This window comes from Oreochromis niloticus, linkage group LG14 (assembly GCF_001858045.2).
Source record: "Oreochromis niloticus isolate F11D_XX linkage group LG14, O_niloticus_UMD_NMBU, whole genome shotgun sequence".
Lineage (NCBI taxonomy): Eukaryota > Metazoa > Chordata > Actinopteri > Cichliformes > Cichlidae > Oreochromis > Oreochromis niloticus.
Genome location: NC_031979.2, coordinates 19226542 through 19240737, shown reverse-complemented (window position 1 = coordinate 19240737; position 14196 = coordinate 19226542). Strand labels below are relative to the sequence as shown.

At 41.3% G+C, this 14196-nt stretch overlaps 1 protein-coding gene across 1 annotated transcript in view; it reads left to right on the top strand.

Annotated features, from left to right (window-relative positions):
- Nucleotides 1–4112: 4112 nt before the first annotated feature.
- Nucleotides 4113–14196, top strand: part of pde3a (phosphodiesterase 3A, cGMP-inhibited) — a 60110-nt gene continuing 50026 nt past the window's right edge. The window contains exon 1 of the mRNA XM_005474687.4: nucleotides 4113–7639. Coding sequence (XP_005474744.1) covers nucleotides 6734–7639 — 906 coding nt within the window. The 5' untranslated portion in view covers nucleotides 4113–6733. The remainder of the gene's footprint in view (nucleotides 7640–14196) is intronic.

The following is a 14196-nucleotide window of genomic DNA, read 5'->3' as shown; positions in this document are numbered from 1 at the left end:
CTTTTTCTTTCTGTGCTGGTGTTACAGTTCATGCATGTGCAGCCATGCATGCGATTGTACAAGTGTCTTGTCCTGTCTGCCTGAATACATCTTCATTTGAGCATTTGTCTTTGCCGGGAAATGTTTAAGAACTGCAACTGCAAGCCATGATTTTAGCTTTAAGGGGGGATATTTGCACCTTCCTAAATCTTTTATGAAGACAATAAGGGCTGTCTGCCTGTCTGTCTAGCTATTGATAGTTAAAATGTTTTCAGACACATTATCTTTAGTCTTTATACCAGTTTCCCAAACTACTATGCCAGAAGTCATCACATGTTTATACTCACATGTGCATACATCACATGTACTCCCTTTAGCATTTTTTTTATTCCATCTGAGGACATTGCCGTCCCTTCTCCTATTTTTCTCCTCACCGGCCTATATTTTTTGTTTGCTTTGTCTAATATAAAACTTTTGGAAAGACATAAGCTTTCGGTTTATCATAATGTGCTGCTCTGAGTGCACTGAAAACCACATCATTAGCGAGTAAAACCTGATAATTATTCTTCCAGCTGCCCACACAGAGCGACATATGCTGCAGCGGCGCAAACAACAACAAACAAAACATTATTTTGAATAGCAAACAGGTATAAATAGACAATTAGCATAATGTTCAAAAGAACAACTCTCACTAGATGGGATACTTAACCCTGAGGACAACAAGAGGCCCCGGCAGTTGTCCGCATAAATACACACAAACGCACAGCCTTTTGATACACCTCTGCACACATCCACACACCTGCCTCTTTTTTCATGTCTTGTGAGCCCAATTGACCAGACTGGTTTTTTGGGGGGTTTTTTGTTGCACCACAGATGCAAAATATTCATTTGCATATTAATCATTGAGTAGATGCAGCATATTGTTCTTGTACTGAATTACTGAATATATGAATTAAACACTAACATCCATGGTATGTGCAGTTGCTGGCTCACTGCTCTAGGATGGCTGATGGACATCTTGGTGGCATAATGAGCTTTGTACCCGAAGCTGGATTAACCTTTGTTTGGAAAAAAAAATCGAAGAATTGTGTGGTAAATAAAGCCTTTTTAACACACTGTAACCCAAACCGTAAGCGTTCAAAAGTAATGGGATAATGTTACATGTTTCTCAGGCAGCTGTGTGCCATTTGAACAAAGGTACGGACAAAAAAAAAAGAGCTTTACAATAAGGAGGCATTGCCTAAATGGCTGCAGAAGTGATTGTGAAAACAATGAAGGAAGATAAAGAGGCTCAAAAAATTACATTTATTGGAGGAAGCATCAAAGGTTTGCAAAGACCAACATTTGCATTTGCAGCTTTTAAAAAATCAATTCTAATCAATAAGTATAATAGCGGTCTTAAGAATGCAACTATTGACTTTCAGTCAATCAATCTGATGTCAGACCAGCTGCAGGGCTGACCCTCAATACATTTGCACTTAATTCTGCAGTTAAAAGCTAGGAAAACTGTGTCATGTTGTTACATGAAAAAATATGGCACCGTAGCTGTAATATAGTCACAGACTATTCTATATATAGGCTTTATTTATTTACTAAGTTTAAGTGGGATTTCTCAAGCACAGCAGAATGAGTAGCCCTACATCTTGTCTGTGTGTGTGTGTGTGTGTGTGTGTGTGTGTGTGTGTGTGTGTGTGTGTGTGTGTGTGTGTGTGTGTGTTATCCCAGCAGATCACAAAGGTTTGCAGAAAGCTGGACAAACACAGCAGGAGAAGGTCAGGCAGAAGTGGTAAACACACAGCAATGGAGGAAATGTACACAAATAAATTAAACTGAGACTAGTGGTGGAATACAGGTAGAAATCCTGGACACAATGCTTTGTACACAACAGCCACTTTTTGAAATAAACCAGAATTGCCCTGTAAGTAACACACATACATAGATGCACACACCCACACTTATAAGGCTGCTATCACAGCCCTGATAAGCATTTTTTTTTTTTATCCATGGATTCCTGAACGGTTAGCAGGCACAGCTTATCACGCTGCTGACGCAATGCCATCCCGCTGCCCAATAAAGACATTCTTTCAAGTTTGACTAACAGGGACTGACTGGTTTGGTTGTGTTTCCTGATCTCGCCTGATGAGCTCAGGGAGCACTTGGAGAGACGAGACTGAGCAAACCTTATTATGGCTCTTCTGCTATTGTGAGAGAATTTTAGCGAATTTCTTTTATTTTGCTCTTTATGAAGCACAAAAACATTTAAACTCATATTTCATAAATTTCTCTTCTCTGTTACCGCACACACAGAAACTTATAACGGCACGGGTATTTGAGCTGCATGTTTCAGGTCATTAGTGGTGAGAACTGGCCACTGTTGGAAAGAAGCAAACAGGATATGGTAAATGTTATGCTGCACTAACTCATAAACAAATCTTAATCCATCATATGGTAACAGTAAACAGAGTGGACTGAACAAGGAGCGTGTGTATGCGTGGTGCAAGCTTGGATTTTGCATGTGTGCATAGCAGGAAGTTCATATTTTCCTATGTTGAAAAGCAGTTCCAAGAAGTTCCACTGAATGTAGTTAAAAACAGAATAAATTTCATAGTTTGCTAGTGATGATCCCGCCAAGCAATTTGACACTATTTGCCATTTAGGATACGACCACATAATTGTAGATGTCTCAGCTAAATTTAGACACCGCAAGTGTGGAAAGTGAAATGTTTGGGAGATGCTAAAAGGACACAAACAAAGGTCAATCTTAACATTTGATGCATTCTTTGGGGCTTTTGTTATTTTACATTTATTTACATTTACAGTTCATACAGTGACCTAACAGCTGAAAAAAATATCTACTAGATTTTTCATGACAGTGCATGAACTGTGCGCTTATGCACGTTTTTATGAGCTCTCAATTTCTCAAAAAAAGAAGAATGAGCATTAAAATAATTTTGCCCAAAGCAGTGCTTAATATACTGTAGATGTGTACTCTATGTGAAATCTTCCTGCACATCCATGGCTTTAATGCCTCTGTTCCAGATACAAAAACAAACACAGAAAATCATTATACCTCACTGTGGGTTTTTTTCCAATGTAATGAACGTCTTGTATAAGAGTTGCATGCTTCTGAACCATTTTGTCGATCAAACCCAGCTTTTTCTAAGACATCCTCGGGCCACTGCTGATTTGGTGCGCTTTGTTTAGAGCGAGTAAGTCGTGGGTCTTTGGAAGGCGTGCTGTAATCGAAACGGTGCAGTTTGCCCATCCAAGCTTTACGGTGTTGAAGGAGCACCTTCAAAGAATATTTTTTGAGGGGTAGCAAAACATGGAGAGGCAGAGGAAAGACGTGAGAGAGAGCAGTCATCTTACTGCTTTACAGCCTCCAGAAACATAGTCTGTCCTCTCTCCTCACATTTGCACATGTACACAACCCCAGAGGCATGGAGTCACTGACACACACACAGACACACACAGACACACACACAGGTTCTCCACAAGCAACTGCATTTGGTTTTCATCTACCCTGTGATGTCTTTCTAGCCCGGTGTGTCAGAACATAATCAACAGGTTTGTTTTGCAATATGCAAAGAGGTTATGACAGCAGGAACGCACTGTATAATGTCTAAAATGCAGAAGTTTATACAGGAACACAAACAGTAAGACAAGGTTTATGTACAAACCAGAGGCCGTGACACTCTTAGTTCTGGTTTGTGTTTCAAATCCCCTAAAAAAATAGCACCTAAAGGTCTTTGTTAATCTATAACCAAGTTAAACAGCTAGCGTCATTGTGACTCATCATATCATTTGCAGTGGCTTTAAATTTCCCTTTGTTTTTCAGTACAATATGTGCTCACAATTCCTACTGATATATAGTTTTTTCCACGGCCACAGAAAATTGCAATGAACTGGTATATATTTCTGAATTTAATTTTTAGGATATAAAGTAAGTAAAGTAAGTAAGTAAGTAAAATTTATCTATAATCACATTTAAACAGCTTTAACTGAACAAAGTGCCATACAAGGTACACTAATATCAACATTGTACTTTTTTTCATGTAATTGCATAAAAAGTACAATAGTACACAAATAGAATAAGGAATTTAACAATAAGGAGACACATAATGAAAACAACAACGACCAAAAGACGGCCAAAGGTACAGATATAAAAATAATGAGAGATTAGTGTGGTAATGTAAATGTAAATGAGATGTTAATTAATACTTTTTGGATCACAGCTGAACTAATTAATGCAACATAGAAGTTTAATTTCAGAAGAAAACACAATGCCTTTCAGAATCTGCTCAAAACACAAACACTGACAATTAACAGTAACTTGAAAACACTTTCTTCATTCACATTGTTTGATACGGAGAATAGGAGCTGAATCAATGAATGAGATCTCTGACACACTCTTAATAAATGCAAATGTTTTAGCTGGCAAAAACCCAAACATGCATTGGTTATGATGGGGTTTCTCCTCTGGCTAGCTACTCACGGTCCCTTTTAGCTTTACTAAACTGCGCTCCAAAATATTATTTGTTTAGATGTAAAACTGCCCATAATCCACAAAGAGTCATTTGACACATTTCTATGTGAACAGGGTGAAAAAACAGTTTTGATACTTAAATTGTGTCAAAATGACTTTTTGAGGCATACTTGGTAAATGTGTGCGGATTTATTTTTTGTATGTTAGCTGAGTTGTGTTATCAAAATCAAAGTCTCTTGGACTCTTGGCATTTTGTTTCCAGCATGACTTCTCATGATTTCCACAGCACAACATAGCCTTACAGGACCGTTCTGTAAGAACGTGCTGCTATCTGCTCAAACAGGTCAGACTGCTGGGTGGAATATTTAGGTTACCTGAATGACAGTATAAATATATATCAGGATGCATGAGTTTGATTAAGCAACCATGCTACAGATAACTCAATAAAACCAAACCGTATGCTCACATCCAGTTGTCCTCCAACACTTACCAGTAATAGATGACATCGTTACTGCACTTCCTCAGTATACCTGGAGAAGTGTGTCTGGACAATGTTTCCAAGAGGAAAGGACGAGGAATGTTATTATCATGGCTACCTTTGCCAAATGTGATTTATTGCGTGTCCCCTGCAGGGGCCAGCATACTGTACCCTGTACAGGAACACATCACAGTTTTTATTCGTTTTCTTTGACACGGTTGCGAGTTGGAGACTTGTGCGTGTTAAACGAAATGAGTGTACGTGGTGACTTCCTTTGACCAGTTCAGTAGCTGTAACACTGATGGCCGCTGTGGAACACAATCAACCAGAATAAACAGCCGGAGCCAAACTTAACAATCTAATCTCTTGTTCTGACATACTAACCAGCTTAAATACCGATGAACAATTTGTGCTGGCAAAATTTTCCCAGCGCACTGCGATAGGATGACTAAAACCCAAGATTTATACCCTGATTGCACTTGACTGATTGCACCGACCCATGTTGTGTAACACCAGTGTCAGTGGAAATAACGTTCCAAAGTTACAGCACAAACTACCAATGTGGGGAAGGATAGGCCTCATATTTTCCTGATGCATTTACACAAAACAAACTGCACCCAGTTTATTAACTGTCTGCTTATGACTTCTTTGTCTTTCGGTAACATCTGTACTGCTTTACATCTTAAAGAACCCCAGTTTGTCAGTGTTGTTGTTGTAGTATTTTTACCAAAAGATATGTGAGAATTACAATAGCATTATGCAGATGCAGTCTCCTTTTAAATCCTCTCACAAAATGTAGGCCAAACAGGTGAAGGCCGCTAACTTGCCCTGTCCCGGTCTGCCACACAGGAGGCACAGGATGATGTGATTTAGGATTTTAATCCGGAAAAAAAACAAACAAAAAAAAACATGGGTAGCAAGATTACTAACAGAGGAAAGCATTCTTCTCTTTTTTTGGACTGTGCTTTTCATTTCACTGCGTGTTTTTAGAGGTACACAGTGCGCACAGCAATGAAAGCGAAGGTAAATAAATAATAAAGTCATGAAAGATTGAAAGCTTGATGAATGATATTGTTTAAAGCTGCATGGTACCAGTGTGCACAGCACGACATCCACGTTTTGGTGTTCTGTCATATTTACAGTGCACAGCACTTCTAAAATGTATAACAGGATTGTTATAGTCAATTCTCGTAATGACCCGCTCCATCTTCCCGAACAAGCCAGGAAATCTTCGTATAAACATGGCATCCATCCACTGCGAACTGAGTCACATCCAGGGCGAGACCGCAGCCTGCAGAATGAACAGCAGAAACACACGGAGGAGGGGAAGAGCCAAAACGTGATGGAGGAATCACCGGAGCGGCAAAAAAAAAGGAAAACGGGGGGATAATTTGTAGTGGGAGGGGAGAGAGAGAGAGACGAGGAAAGGTTGAGGGAAAGGAGAGAGAAAAACCATGTAGAGGAGTTGGGGTAGTGGCCTAGATGTGTGAAACGCCAGGGGTTGCCTTTTTTTCTTTCTTTTTTTGGTTCACTGCTTGACTAACACAGTCAACCCAATAGTGGAACAAATATAACAGGGACGTCCTGAAGCACCAAACTAAATGAAAAGTTGTGCAGACCGCTCAGTTTTGCGCTTTTTTAAATAACATGCAAACTTTAGAGTTGGGGTGGTCCTGAGTTTTGGTGCACAGATATACAATGAAATAAAAAGAGTTATTGGTGGTATGTGCAGACTAAAACACCCACACAGGGACTAAATCTATCTCTTTTTTGCCGCTTGACTGATAACGATGGCCTTGGAGGCAGACGGAGGTTCATCAAGGAGCGCTCCTGAAAAATATCCCCGGGCAGCGTTGGAGCGCAACGGCTACGTGAAGACATGTGTCACCCCGCTGTTCCAGGACGCAGGGTGCCAGTCGTCGTGGCTCAGACTCGCCGTGACATGGACTTGCCGAGGAGTGTCGTCTGCGGTCTGCGTTGCCTCCATCTCCGTTACTCTCGCTCTGCTGCTCAGATTGGTCGACTGGGATGCAGGCAGCAGGACCAACGGAAATAGCAGCGGCTCCGACTCTCGTCTTCATTTCGCGGCGGGCTGCGCTGTCGAGCTGCTTTTGAGCGTGTGTTACTGCGTCTCCCCCGCTTTTACACTCGTATGTGCCTTCTTCTGGGTAGGGCTGTATCTGATTCGCTGCGGAGTACTCATCCGCACCGCGCTGTTTCTGTTAGCGGTGTGCCACTTGGGCGAAGCCGCGGCGCATTCCCTCCTGTGCGGCGCCGAGGAGCAGCTGCTGTCCTTCCCCGCAACCCTGGTAGTCCTCGGCTGCCTAGGCAGCGGGGCTCTGCTGGTCGTCCGGCTGGGTCAGGGAGTGTCCATCCTCGTCTTCATTAGCGTCATCAGGGCCGTCTCACTTGTCTCCCTGAGTCGAGTCCGGGCCAGTTGGAGACCCTACCTGGCCTACCTGCTGGGGCTGCTGGGGGTTTTGCTTGCGAGGTATGCTGACCGGCTCTTGCCGGCCTCAGGGACCAGCGGGACGGGGTGCTGTGGCTCTGTGACCGGGGCGAAGGAGGAGGACATCCCTGTCTTCAAAAGGAGACGGAGGTCCAGCTCCATAGCGGCCTCGGAAATGATGGCTCACAGTCAGAGCAACAGCAAGTCCCACCGCAGGACTTCGCTGCCTTGCATTCCGCGGGACCAGGTAAGATGCAACTTTGGACCGGACCTTACTGGATGTTTTGTTACTGATTTGCTTAGGAACTTTCAACCACTGGCATGTAATACTTTCGAGTCCCCCTCTTTCTCTGATGGCATGTGTGAGAGCTTTACATGCATTTTTTTTTAACATTGGGCCAAAACGGAATAGGCCGAAGACACTACTATAACACTTGTTTTGATGACCTGTTTGCTCCATGCAGGGCCACATCTGTGTTTTCCCAAGACGCTTGCTAATGTAGTATTTTGGTGCTTTGGTCTTTTGAATTTCACGATCCTGTACATCCCTTTAAACACCGATGTTTACCTTTAGCCTACTCTGACGTTGTTCATTTGGTCATCATAGTTGTGCTGTGCTCTGTTTGGGGCTGCTGATAAGGAAATGGATGGTGTATTTATCACGCCAAGTTACCGCGTGCCTGTGTGTGTGTGTGTGTGTGTGTCTGTATTCGCGTGCATAGGTGTGAAGTCACATGTAAATATTTTTGCAAGCCTCTGCGTCTCCAGCTTGCAGGCCCATGGTGCCGTGTCAGACTTTTCACACATATCATCTTTATGGCAGCAGAAGGGATTGTGAATAATGACTCACAGCTTGTGATTGTTTATCGGCACACACGTATATATATGTATATGTATATAACAGGGAAATGTAAATAAAATATACATAAAAAATAATGTGACTTAATGTGATTAAAACTTAATGCGACTTAAAAAAAATACTTGTTAAGTAATGTTAAGTTTTTAATATATCACAGATGGCGCCTTCTTCTTAAAACAGTGCTCCAACCTCCAAACCTCCATCCCTTCACATTCATGGATGCTACCTTGTTTGAATGTTCTTCGCCTGTCTTTGCCCCCCTCCTTCTTTTTGGTTCTTATGTCCTACACCGGCAAGCTGAGATAAAATGAATGTTATATGAAGCCACTCATTTTCAACTGAAAATGTCACCACATGGTGCATAGTAATAGGGAGGCATGCTGGTGTTTTCACAGTGGGGATTCGGTGATCATCCCGAGTGGGTGAGCTTGTGTCACAGTCACCCATGTATGGCTTAGCTACAGAAGCAGCATAATCCTGATTACGCTGCTCTTTTTCTTCAACTTTACCCTGATCTCATTTGTAGATTTCGAGAATAGAGAGAGAGTAAGGAAACATGGCGGAGAAAGAAAAGCTTAGCAGCAGTTAAATGGCTTGGTTTGTGGTGTATCACAGTGGATTATGGTGCTTTCTGTATGTCTACACAAAAACTTTGGTACTTTGTACACACTTTGTAGCTTTCTATTATTTATATTTGTCCTGTGGAAGTGGTAGTGTACCTCATATTGCTTTCTAGAGAAAAATATACAGGTGCTGTTTTCTGTGATTTTGGATTTTACTGAGACTGTTTGATGTTTTTAATGAGAATGAAAACATTCATTAATGCCCTGTTAAAAAGAACTTTTTCTTCCTGACTTTTGCATTATAAAACATTATTATAATTAGCTATATATCCATGTTAGACTGAATTGCCATAGATGCATTTTGTCTCACAGAAGCCTAAAATTTGTGTTTACCTGAGATGAACTCAGTGTGGGTGATGGTGAGCCACCAAGTGCCCCAAAATAGCAAAGGGAATACACCTTTCAGAGGTTACTAATCTGGACTCACCCACATTGTCCCACCACACAAGTTTCATTCTCTCACGTCAAGCTGTTCCCACATCAGCTGTCTGACTCGTGATGCTGGGATGTTCACTGCTAATTGGTATCTAGGGAACAGTGAGTTAGTGGACTATCTGTACTATTAGAAGAGCTCCATTACCCATTCTGGTCACCATGTTTGGAACAGGAATAGTGACAAATTGAATTCTGAGAGTTAAAAAAAAAAAAAAAAAAACAACAAAAATTTTTTTTAACTGACCAGATGCTGAGGACAGCGCGTCCTCTTTTAACCTTTTCTTACTGGGTGTAATCTGTAGGACCGACGCACGGACACAGATGTACGCCACAAAAAGAGAAAGAAATGCAAAGCAATTGGATTGCTCTTAAACCTCTTAAACTTCCACCAGGTCACCGGAGAGCCACCTGGGGTTAGCACTGGGTTTTTGTTTTAGCCACACACGCTACATAGGTAAATTTCCAGAAGCAAAACCAGGTTATATTAAAAATCAAGCACATTTTTGAGGTTGCGGCCTTTATCTCAGAGCCTCTCTTTGACACAGACGCTCACAGTTTATCCATACTGTAGAAAATGAAGCTCTCCAGAGTGCAGTTGTACCTGAGAGAAGCGGGCGTTTTCATCAAGCGTTGGTTGTGCAGTATTTATGAAGCAGGCTGGTGCAGCCTGCCAAGCCAGAGGCAAGACAGGCACTCTGCTGAACAGGAAGCTGGGAAATAGCATTGGCTCAGCTCCATGGCTTTATTTCAGTATTTTTTTTCTCTAAAGTGAATGGGATTAATTCTCCTGCTGATGCACCACTACGTTAAAGCCTGTTGGTTTCTGCTGTCCATACAAAGGAGTTTATAATATTTGATGATTTTAACATGAATTTAACTCCATTATGATCCTTCTGGATCAGCTCCACACAGAGGCCTTGTGTTTTGACAGAAGTTGTTTGTCTTTTAGCCAGGGTCTCAGTGGGATGGGGATTTTGGGGAATAGCATTTTGTTTGTTGGGTCGCATGCAGCTGACAAACACTTGCTGTGTGCAACATGACAACAACCATAAGTATGTCGATAAGCAGCGTAATATTTAAATTTATTTTATTTATTTATTTTTTTGGCGGTGTTTGTTTTTTCAGTTGCATAGGAGCAACATTTGTTTACTGAAATATTTGCACATTGTTTCATCCAACTTCACTACTTTATATCATAATTAAGGTTGCTCTCTTGTTCAAATGATTTTCATAATCTCTTCACCATATAAAGTATCTGTGTCAAATAGGAGGGGAAAGGCGGGAGAGAGACAGATTCTAAAGCAGAAACATGTGCTCTGAAATCTATTTGAGGGAAGGCCCACATTCTCTCACTGACGCACATACATTTCCAGGGAGACACAACCAGCTCCAGTCGCCAGAGCGCTCTTACTCTGAATGGCATCCAGTCTTAGCATACAGTATTTTTTCTTTTATAGGATAATGATGGAGAGTTTTTAAAATAATTTAAAATGCATAGATAATACAGCGAGGTTTTTATCTTCTCAATAATTGCCAGTAAAAGCACAGATGACTGTACAATATCAGAAACTGTGTTAAAGCTTTGCAGTGCAAATATAATAGGATTATGGTTCAGTGAACCTTATTAGGACAAATAAACCGTATACAAACTGAGACGTTGGTTTGAGTATACCTCATGTTTTGTTATTTATTGTTGTTGCAGATGTCACCTGTAAACAGAAACTGCATTCATAGAAATAGCCACTTCCATAACAATTAGACAATTCCCTGATGCCAGTGTAGCTGTTTAATATGGTTAGCTGAGCTTCCTTGCCATTTTTATGTGTTCATTTTCCTATATGTATATTTAGTGCAAACTGGAAACAGAGAAGCTTCACCTTCAGTGTAGAATTTGTGCCTTACCACCAAAACCAACATGTTTCAAAAGGTACAACTTTTACTTTTGAAGGGGAACGGATGCTGTTTCTGGTTTGCATCTCACTGGTGCTCTATGATAAGTTAGCGAGTGTTTACAAACGAATTGGAGTCTACCATGAAAACTGAAGGTGGCCGTGCTAATCTGCTGGTCTCCAAAGAAATCACAAGGAGGTTTTTAGTGCAGCGCCCTCTGTGGGACCAGCAACACTTGCTAAGCGGTCGAGGAATGCATATATTTCTCTAAGGACTGGCAGTTATCAGGGCAATATTGATCGGTCTTAAGGCCTGCATGACCTGAGAGTTGCAATTTTCCAATCAGCCTGGGCCATTAGATAATAAGGCTGTGCAAGGTTATGTATGTTATTGATTTATCTCACAGTACACCTGAAAAAATGTTGGACTTACTGTGCTGTATATAGTAGATGAAAAGATTACGAAAACATATAGTACTGTGGAAAAGTCTTGGGTCACTCTCCATTTCTTTAATCTTTGTTAGGAAAATGGGAAAAAGGTGCAGCAGTTTATTGAACATTGTGCAAAAATACATGGAAATGGTGTATGAGGTAAAAAGAGTTTAAAATTCTAAAAATTGCTATGACCACCTTTATTCTTCAGCACAGCCTGAACTCTCTTAGGAACGGCTTCTTGTAATTTCTCTAAGTGATCTTCAGGAATAGTTCTCCAGGCGTCTTGAAGGACATTCAAAGCTCTTCTTTGGACGGTGGCTGCCTTTTTGTTCTGCCTTCTGTCAACATTATCCTACACTGCTTCAGTAATGTTGAGGTCTCTGGGGATGCCAGTGCATGACTGATAATATTCCACTGTGTGTTTTCTATCCAGGTATGCTTTTACTGCACTGACAGTATGTTTGGGATTATTGTCATGCTGAAAAATTAAGCTATTGCTATTCCAATGCTTCCCAGATGGTATTGCATGGTGGATCAAAATCTGACCATATGTTTCTATCTCCATAATTTGGAAGGATTCTCAGTTCCAATTTCAAATTTATTGAAATTGAGGATAAGTGGCTTAATGAAATCCTCTCAACATAGTCAGGTACTGACCGCGTTGGACTGAAAATGAGTGAAAAGGAAGTCAATCTCCTTCAGAAAGGCTGGAGAACTATTGCTCGAGACCACTTTAAATTTTTACAGAAATGTCTGGCTTATTGGATGCAAAATATAAAATAATGAGGGCTGGCTCAAGACTTTTACACATTACTATATCTGTACAGAAAAAACTTTTTTGCTACACCTGAGCAGCTCTAGAGTGTTTTCTACTAGATTATGGTAACATTTAAACAGCAGTAATTTAAGTACCTCAAAGAAGAAAAAAAACACAAGGTTATATTTGTGCATAAAGTGAAAAAGTGTGTCCATCTGCACACACAGATGGACAGACTCTAGACCTGTCCATCTGTGTGTGCAGGAAACCTAACAGTCTTGATTAGATATTACTGTTTATATATCACTACATTTCAGTTATATACATATATACTCTTTTACTATTAAAAAGACACACTGAAAAACAGGGAAGGCAGCCATAGTGATAAAACAGTGAAAACAGACTTCCTGAAGAAAAGTGATTGAAAGAGTTGAATCAGGACAGGGTGTATCTATCCATGGGTAGCACCGAGACATGGGTGAATATGTGTGTGTGTGTGTGCGTGACAAAGAGCTTTAAAAAGCTGGGGGTGGGGGGTAGCTGGAGTTAATGTGGGGTATAAGAGGAGTGTTGAAAGATTTGCAGTTTACAGCGAGGCAAAACGTGGGAGTGAGAGGAGATTCTCTGCCAAGCTCCGCTTAAGTGTTGATTGTAAAAGGACAACTATCTGATCCTCGTGTTCAACCTCTTTGCTTCTGTTCTAAACACACCTTTGCTCTGAACGCTCACATGGACTCACACACAGCTGAGGCAAGTTTGTACTGACTGCTTATAGTTTGCCTGACACTTATTGCATATGTGTTTTTAATGTGTTTGTGCGTATGTAAGGTGAAGATGGCCCAGTGCCACATGCCTCCAGAGAGAGGGAGAGAGAACACAGGGCAGGGGAAAAAGAGCAAGAGCAAAAGAAAGTGTGTGCAATAGAGTGGCCTCCCCAGCTTGCTCTTTAAAGGCAACAGCAAATAATTTTAACCTTTCCTGGTCATTTCTGTATACTGTACACGCGCGTACACACAAACGCACATACAGTGGCTTCCCTGCTGGCTGTCCAGATGAGGTTTGGTGGCGCTGGACAAGGATTGCCTTGTTACTCGATTCAATGGTGTGTTTTAACTCCAAAATATGTTTGGTGAGAGGTGAGGAGGGGTGAGGGTGGTTGGCCTGGGCAGGGGGCAACATTGACAAGCAGACTCTAGACCTGTCCATACATCTGTCTGCAGGTATGTCTGCTTCTCTCTTCCCCTACAGTAAACACTCTTACACTGTAAGAGATTTGCAGCAGGGGTGGAGCGGTTTACTTTCATGACATTTGTCAGTTTAAGCCTTCACGAAAAACCCAACACGCCACCTCACACGGCACATTTAAGTGTTCTTTGTTGTTCAGCTTTCCCTTTACTCTGTGGACGCAGAGCATGGGCAGTTTGGATCAGTGAGGACATAAGCAGAGGTACATTTTTAAAACCGTATTTATGCAGGAATTGCTGGCATGTGCGCATTTCTTTCATTGCTGTGCCCTGGGTTTACAGACTTAGTTAACACCTCCTGACGTACCTGGGAGCTACGCAGCAGCACAAGCAGTGTTGGAGTACTGGTGAGCCAACTAGCTTAAAGAATGCCCTTCGCCTTATTGTTTTCATAATTATCAGGAAATACGAGGGATTTACCTTTTCAACAACCGGCATCAGATCATCCTGGCATCTCCAAAACCTGTTAAAAATATACTGAACATCTAAAATTTCTCACTGTGGGTTCAGGGTGATTTTTGAGCTTGCAAAGTGATGTAAAAAATATTTCTAAAGTTTTGAT